At 37.5% G+C, this 9,058-nt stretch overlaps 1 protein-coding gene across 1 annotated transcript; it reads right to left on the reverse strand.

Moving 5' to 3' along the window:
• Positions 1-1,039: 1,039 nt before the first annotated feature.
• Positions 1,040-7,467, reverse strand: LOC134252943 (uncharacterized). The gene is made up of 2 exons (XM_062735476.1): positions 7,380-7,467; positions 1,040-2,390 (listed from the first exon to the last, which is right to left on the reverse strand). The coding sequence occupies exons 1-2, from the start codon at positions 7,438-7,440 to the stop codon at positions 1,444-1,446; spliced, it is 1,008 nt and encodes a 335-aa protein (XP_062591460.1). The 5' UTR covers positions 7,441-7,467; the 3' UTR covers positions 1,040-1,443.
• Positions 7,468-9,058: the final 1,591 nt, after the last annotated feature.

Genomic DNA, 9,058 nt, shown 5'->3' on the forward strand with positions numbered 1-9,058 from the left:
AAATGAACCTGCATAAAAATTTAACCTCTACACTAATCCAGAAAATGTAGGTCAGAATCAGCATCCGACACCAGCCTGGTAGAATGCATCCTTAGATGTATCATCCATGCAATTTTGGTCATAAAAGAGCTCATAGTTACTTGGACATGAATCCTGCTACAACTTTAACCTATTCACTCATGCGGAAAATGTAGGTCAGATTTAGCATCCGAAGCATGTCTGGTAGTATGCATCCTAAGATGTACTTTTCATGCAAGTTTAGTCATTAGAGAGCTCATATTAACTTGGAAATGAAACCTGCACCAAAAACCTTAAACCTGTTCACTCATGTGGAAAATGTTGGTCACATTCAGCATCCGAAGCAAGCCTGGTAGTGTGGATCCTTATAATGTGTATTATCCATACAAGTGTGGTTCAAATAGGGCTTATAGTTACTTGGAAATGAGTCCTGCACCAAAAACCTGTTCACTCATGCGGAAAATGTAGGTCAGATTCAGCATACGAAGCAAGCCTGGTAGTGTGCATCCTTAGATGTATCATCCATGCAAGTTTGGTCAACATAGGGCTTATAGTTACTTGGAAATGAGACCTAGACCAAAAACTGCCCCCCAAAAAGTTAACCAGCTTCAAAAACATTAACCTGGTCATTCCTTTGCTAGAATTGCAGCTTCTGAAACTTTGACTGGTACCATGAAACACACTACAAGGATCTTTCATGCATATCTAATCAATATAGGACATAGAAGTACTTAAAAAGAATACCACTCCAAAAACTTTAACCTTAACCTGGAACGCCGATGCCGAGGGTATTACATAAGCTCCCCTACTTCGTTGAGATGAGCTCTTGAAAAACCAGAGACATTAATGTAAAATTCATTAGATACAAAGATAAAGTCCGAGTTTATGGAAACACACGAAACTTAAAATCTCACAACCGAAACCAAACAAAACAAACTGGACCCATCTACATCAACAAAGCTTTGACGTCCAGACGGTCTGAAATATATGAAAAAACTCGCGAAGTAGTAGAAATAAAAAAACCATGACACCTAATGACTTATGACGGTCGAATTTTTGCGAAACTCCGAGGTCATCATGGGAAGAAAATATTGATAAACACAACAGAGGACCTAGAGTGTTTCCAAGATGACAGCGTATTTTACTATTCAATGTTCTATGAAACTGATTTTAATACCATTTTCTTATTTAAACAAGACAAAACTCGTGGCGCTAGAGAGCTACATGTATTTCAGTAAGACTAGTGAAGAGATGATTATTCAGTTGCAGGTATGGCTTTCCAGAAAATCTGAAATTTTATTTAAACCTACACGTGGGCCGGTCCCCTCCCCCTCCCCCCAAAAAAAAACATTATGCATTTCCTTTCGCTTAGTCATCTTGTAAAGTATGTAACATGTCTTCTCATGGCGGTAGGGGAGCAACACTTTATGTTTTCTTAAACCTTCTCATGTGAACGACACCAATTTTCTCCACACATTCTGAAGGAACATGTGACGTTGGGTCTATATTCACTTCCTCAAATTTTTCGGCAAATCCCCATGCTGTAGAATATCGTGAAATATGACGTTCTCGTATTTCCTCCTTGGTCAGATCTATAATTCGGGCTCTGTCTTTAAGCTTCGTGATATTTATCTGTACCACCTCTCTAACTCTTTGATACTCATTAGTTAGGCCTCCAAGCCTCTCTATGCCATCAAGTGTTTTACAGCAGGAAATATACCTCGATTCCTGACCTTTACTCCCCCTTTCTACGTGTTGCTGTAGACTTATTCCTGAAAATATGTTCTTTGGGCGCAGTCCATTTTGACAATTTTCATCAAATCGAAGGATTCTGTAAATATATTCACTAAGCTCCTGCTTTGTGCCTCTCTCATCATTTATAACTGGTTCTGATGTAATAGAATTTTCGTCGTCGCTGTTCTCTTCATCATTTTTAATTTCCTGAAATCTCTGCTCATCTAATGCATCAGAATTTTCTTTGCTGTTCCCATCATCCGTGTAAATCCCATGTGATTCATCTTTATCCACTTCCTGTGTACTCCCAAAGATTGGAAATGTTGACCAATCTCTTTCTTCTATCGTCTGTTTCTTTTCTTTCGAATACTTTATTGAACCTCTACCAATGCGCGAGTCGGTCTTTTCATTACTACTTCCTGTAGCAGTTTCCTTGATAGGGGTACTTGGCGAGTATGAGAAATCGCTTTGCAGTGATTCGCTTTGCAATGATTGAGTAATCAAATTCTTAGAAATATCTATTACTTTCAATTCCTTGTTCAACTTTTCATTGTGGGCCTTGGATCTTAAAAAATAACGTCTCTGGACCGATCTTCTCCGTAGTTTTGTCTTTGTTTCTCTCTTTTCGTTGTCTGATCCTGTTTTCAAAAATAAAATGTTTCTTGATAATTAAAGGTTTCAAATTCAATTGTGTAGAGATAGCAAGATATTCTTTTTGCTAGCGCTCTCGAGCGCTAGCAACTACGTTAGTCCAAATTCCTGGAATACGCATGCTCGGCTTCATGGTCATGCATTCTGGGAAAACTTTAAAGGTGGCAGAGTATAGTTTCGGATTAAGAACCGGTCAAAAAATAGAGAAACCTTAGGTTTGAATGCATATTATAGGTAATTTTATAGCTAGAATATTTTATGGGTGCATTTGGAGGGAATTGGTGGAATTGAATATTTTTATTGAAATATGACACTTTAGTGTCACTACTACTGTATATGGGATATGGACTAGAAGTACGAAACTAAGATCACAAAATCACTTCCGGTTTTTCACCAGAAAAACGGGATGGGTTCAAAAGATGAATTTTAGCATGAAAAAGCGGTGATTGAGCCATTATCTATTGCTGTTCAGTGGTATGTACAAATGTTGCTATGCAATTTTTGTGGTAGCTTTAGGTCATTAGCACGGGCCTAAAAGCAGTTGCGGGTGCGGCGAAATAGTGAAAATGGGCTTGATTTACATGAAATTTGGAGATTGTCCCTGTGCCATCATTATGGGTCATTGTGTAAGTTGTACATGTTTTATTCCTAAAAGCTTCAAATTCCTCTAGGGACTTATCATACCTCTGCCACCTGTGAAAACTACTATAGATAGATCATAGGATAAAAATATGTATGTATCATGAAATAACTTTGTTTATTTATTGTGTAGTTTACACTTTAAAGATAACTACATAACTGTAATACTTCAAATTTTCCCTTTTTTCTGACAAAAAAATCCGAGTCATTATCTGATTATTCTAAACAAAGACAAGGGAGTTTTTTTTACGTCTAAGCAAAAGATAAACTCTATTTTCAAGACCTCACCACAGTAAAAATATATATTCTATATGCTCGCAATCATGGCAATGTAGAACAAGCCAAAAAAAATCCATAAACAAGGATTTACACTAAAAATTTCGAACAAATACATTATTTATTTTTTTTTAAATTCTGTGCATGGCTTTTAACCTAATAGTTCTTGACAAAGATGACCCAACGGGCGAAGCTACTTCACATTTGGAACTCTCTGGTAACTCCAATGGGGCAACACAAAATCTCCCCCCCCCTTCTCGTTTCTTTACCTACGTGTCTATAAAACACACTTATCACACCCCAGCATCGATAAACAATTAAAAAATTTAGCAAAATAAATCATTTAATCACGGACCTTCCTTTCAGTGTTTAAAAGTTGCTACGGCGCTAGCTCACCTATTTTTTTAAAAAGATAAACTTGTTATATATTAACACGTAGAATAAATAAAATATAAAAAAGACATTCACGGACAGTGTTTGAATATATTCCTAGTTCTTCTACAATTATTTAATAAATAAAAATTAAATAAATATACCATGTTCTGAGGAACACCCCCCAAAAAACTTAACAAAATGCCCTTTATTTCTAGAGATGTAAAATTTTAAGCTCACCTGAGCCGAAGGCTCAAGTGAGCTTTTCTGATCAAAATTTTTCCGTCGTCTGTCGTTGGCGTTGTCGTTGTCGTTGTTGTCGTCGTTGGCGTTGTCGTTGTCGTAAACTTTTCACATTTTCATCTTCTTCTCTAGAACCACTGGGCCAATTTCAACCAAATTTGGCACAAAGTATCCCTGGGTGAAGGGAATTCAAGATTGTTCAAATGAAGGGCCACGCCCTCTTCCATGGGGAGATAATTATGAATTAGTGAAAAATTATTAGCATTTTTAAAAAATCTTCTTCTTAAGAACCACTGGGCCAGGAAAGATGAAACTCATGTGGAATCATCCTCAGGTAGTGTAGATTCAAGTTTGTTCAAATCATGACCCCCGGGGCTAGGGTGGGGCCAAAATGGCCGACCAAAGTTTTACATAGGAATGTATAGGAAAAATCTTTAAAAATCTTCTTCTCAAGAACCACTGGGCCAGGAAAGATAAAGCTCATGTGGAATCATCCTCAGGTAGTGTAGATTCAAGTTTGTTCAAATCATGACCCCCGGGGCTAGGGTGGGGCCAAAATGGCCGACCAAAGTTTTACATAGGAATATATCGGAAAAATCTTTTAAAATCTTCTTCTTAAGAACCACTGGAATAGGAAAGATAAAACTCATGTAGAATCATCCTCAGGTATTGTAGATTCAAGTTTGTTCAAATCTTCCGGGGGCTAGGGTGGGGCCAAAATGGCCGACCAAAGTTTTACATAGGAATATATAGGAAAAAACTTTTTAAAATCTTCTTCTTAAGAACCACTGGGCCAGGAAAGATGAAACTCATGTGGAATCATCCTCAGGTAGTGTAGATTCAATTTTGTTCAAATCATGACCCCCGGGGCTAGGGTGGGGCCAAAATGGCCGACCAAAGTTTTACATAGGAATATATAGAAAAAATCTTTAAAAATCTTCTTCTCAAGAACCACTGGGCCAGGAAAGATGAAAATCATGTGGAATCATCCTCAGGTAGTGTAGGTTCAAATTTGTTCAAATCATGACCCCCGGAGCTAGGGTGGGGCCAAAATGGCCGACCAAAGTTTTACATAGGAATATATAGGAACAAGAGGCCCATGGGCCACATCGCTCACCTGAGAAGCTTTGACCATTCTGTTCTTTACCAGATTTCACCCTTGTTATACATAATGCATCCCCAACCTAACCCACTGATCATAATTTAGACATTTTGAAATCTACACTACGCCATGATCCTTCCATGGACACATATGTTTCAGCTTTTTTGGCCCAGTGGTTCCTGAGAAGAAGATTTTCAAAGATTTTTCTTATATATTTCTATGTAAAACTTTGATTCCCTATAATGGCCCCGCCCTTCCCCCCGGGGTCATGATTCCTACAATATAGAATTTACACTACCCCAGAATGCTTCCACATAAGTTTTAGCTTTTCTGGCCCAGTGGTTCTTGAGAAGAAGATTTTCAAAGATTTTTCCTATATCTTTCTATATAAAACTTTGATACCCTATTGTGGCCCCGCCCTTCCCCCGGGGTCATGATTTGAACAATTTAGAATCTACACTATACCAGGATGCTTCCATATAAGTTTCAGCTTTTCTGGCCCAGTGGTTCTTGAGAAGAAGATTTTCAAAGATTTTTCCTATATATTTCTATATAAAACTTTGATTCCCTATTGTGGCCCCGCCCTTCCCCCGGGGGTCATGATTTGAACAATTTAGAATTTACATTATACCAGGATGCTTCCACATAAGTTTCAGCTTTTCTGGCCCAGTGGTTCTTGAGAAGAAGATTTTCAAAGATTTTCCCTATATCTTTCTATATAAAACTTTGATACCCCATTGTGGCCCCGCCCTTCCCCCGGGGGTCATGATTTCAACAATTTAGAATCTACACTATACCAGGATGCTTCCACATAAGTTTCAGCTTTACTGGCCCAGTGGTTCTTGAGAAGAAGATTTTTTAATGACCCCACCTATTTTTGTCTTTTCTTGATTATCTCCCCTTACGAGGGGATATATCCCTTCATTTTAACAATTTAAATTCCCCTTTACCCAAGGATGCTTTGTACCAAGTTTGGTCAAAATTGGCCCAGTGGTTCTTGAGAAGAAGATTTTCAAAGATTTTTCCTATATATTTCTATGTAAAACTTTGATTCCCTATAATGGCCCCCCCTTCCCCCGGGGTCATGATTCCTACAATATAGAATTTACACTACCCCAGAATGCTTCCACATAAGTTTTAGCTTTTCTGGCCCAGTGGTTCTTGAGAAGAAGATTTTCAAAGATTTTTCCTATATCTTTCTATATAAAACTTTGATACCCTATTGTGGCCCCGCCTTTCCCCCGGGGTCATGATTTGAACAATTTACAATTTACACTATACCAGGATGCTTCCATATAAGTTTCAGCTTTTCTGGCCCAGTGGTTCTTGAGAAGAAGATGTTCAAAGATTTTTCCTATATATTTCTATATAAAACTTTGATTCCCCATTGTGGCCCCGCCCTTCCCCCGGGGGTCATGATTTGAACAATTTAGAATTTACATTATACCAGGATGCTTCCACATAAGTTTCAGCTTTTCTGGCCCAGTGGTTCTTGAGAAGAAGATTTTCAAAGATTTTTCCTATATATTTCTATATAAAACTTTGATACCCCATTGTGGCCCCGCCCTTCCCCCGGGGGTCATGATTTGAACAATTTAGAATCTACACTATACCAGGATGCTTCCACATAAGTTTCAGCTTTACTGGCCCAGTGGTTCTTGAGAAGAAGATTTTTTAATGACCCCACCCTAATTTTGTCTTTTCTTGATTATCTCCCCTTGCGAGGGGATATATCCCTTCATTTTAACAATTTAAATTCCCCTTTACCCAAGGATGCTTTGTACCAAGTTTGGTCAAAATTGGCCCAGTGGTTCTTGAGAAGAAGTCGAAAATGTGAAAAGTTTACAGACGGACGGACGGACGGACGGACGACGGACAAAATGTGATCAGAAAAGCTCACTTGAGCCTTCGGCTCAGGTGAGCTAAAAATCTTTAAAATTCTTCTTCTTAAGAACCACTGGGCCAGGAAAGATGAAACTAAATTGGTTTTGGGTGGATTCATCCTCAGTTAGTGAAGATTCAAGTTTGTTCAAATATACCCCTCTAGTTTTGGGCCAAAAATGGCTGACCATAGTTATAACATAAGGATATATGGGGAAACTTTTTAAAATCTTCTTTCAAGTACTTCAAAGCCATGATTAGTGATATTTTTCTATTTATATGGAATCATCCTCAGGTAGTGTAGATTGTACATTGTTCAAATCATGACACCAAGGAGGGTTAAAATTCAACCCCCCCCCCCCCCCCCCCCCAGTAAACTTTCATTTCTGATCTGATATGTGCTTTTTCCTAGTAGATGTGCTCAGGTGAGCGATATGGCCCTTGGGCCTCTTGTTACACTTACCTCTTCGTTTTAATCCTAAACTTACAGGTTCAGTTATTTCATACTCAGTTGTAGCATCCATGATTTCAATATATCAGAAACATCTTAAGGGTCCTCCACACACTAATAACAAGCATATCTAATCAGCCTTTAAAACTGGTCAGGAATTAAAGCATAATTTATACTGATTTTTAAAAATATTAATTTTACAAGTTTCAAGATAAATCAATTTTCAATACAGACTCGGCTGATTAGCCTGAAAGTATAAATAACCTACAAGTTTCTCGTCATATCGGCACCTGTTGTTTACGAATTATTATTTAACATAATCCTTGACGTCTGTTGTTCTTTTATTGAAAAAAAAAACCGCCCATTGTTTTTCTATTGGTCATTCGTGTTCATTGTTTATGATAAGGGTGTCCCTCTCAGTGTATTGAATACTTTCCCTCAGCAAAATGCTTATCTCTAAAGCGTTTGTAAGACTCTTTACAAGCAGTGCCAGGCATATCGTCAGTGCACAAACGAGATACAACTGGAGGTAAAAGTATTTTCTCTCTATAATGGTCATTTTAATAAAAAGTTCACTTTTTTGTCTTTTGATCATCAGAAGGATATTGAAATAACGAACAGTCTTCGATATCAAAGTCCATAAAACAATACAAAACAGGAGCAGAGCAAACACGGACCTCCGAAAATTCAGAGGTGGGATCAGTTTCCATGGAGGAGTCAGCATCCCCTGCCAATAAATAATACAGACCTTCTGACTGTACAGTATATTTGTCTCAGTGTTAAATTGCATTGGCTAACAAGGTCATTGTATCAAACAACATAAAATTTACGAAATGATGACTTTAAACGAGACTGCTAATATTCTTGTTTCATCAACTTGCTTGTTAATAATTTATCTCGTTTTAGAAATTGTTCATACATAGACCATGTTCTTGCGTATCGAGTCAACTGAGATATATACACTCCGTATAAGGGTGATAAAGGTATATTGCTGCATAAGTAAAGGAAGATGACGATAGCAAAGTTAGTCATCACGTATATCATATGGCTTGGTTGTTAGACTATCATTAATGTTGGGTTTTTTTTCAAGTAAAATTTCAAAGTGTGAAACAGAGGTGTCAGAATATGTGGTATTTTTTTTATCTCAAGCTCACCAGGATATATCGTATCGACATAGGAATGGAAATATCCATTGCTAATTGACAAAACGTCGTCGATATACCTAAATGTCGAGTTGAAGGCCACAGCAAGTGTTTTCTTCTTTCCACGCATTAGATTTTTCACAAATTCTGCTTCATATGAATATAAAATTAGGTCTGCTAATAACGGAGCGCAATGTGTACCCATGACAATTCCAATGTTGGAATACCTGGTCTTACGAAACCACATCATATTGTCAATCAGAAACTAAAGCATCTTTTTAACGTCAACTTCAGAGGACTTGATTGTGAAATCAGAATTTGTTTTTAATTACAAAATAAGTTTGCAAATGACCAATGACCAGGAGAGTAAATTAACAAGTTCCATTTTTATTGATAAAAACAGCTATCAATGATATCTAAAAGCCTGGATTTTAATTTATCGTGGGAATGGTTGTGTATAAAGTTGAAAAGTCGTTAGGAATAATAGGAAAAACTAGATGAGATCTCGTTGCGAGCAACGAGTAGGTCTTCCGTTGAATTTCTCGATAA

The sequence above is a fragment of the Saccostrea cucullata genome, unplaced genomic scaffold (assembly GCF_032062105.1).
Source record: "Saccostrea cucullata isolate Sc308-1 unplaced genomic scaffold, CSIRO_AGI_Scuc_v1 ctg19691, whole genome shotgun sequence".
Classification (NCBI taxonomy): domain Eukaryota; kingdom Metazoa; phylum Mollusca; class Bivalvia; order Ostreida; family Ostreidae; genus Saccostrea; species Saccostrea cuccullata.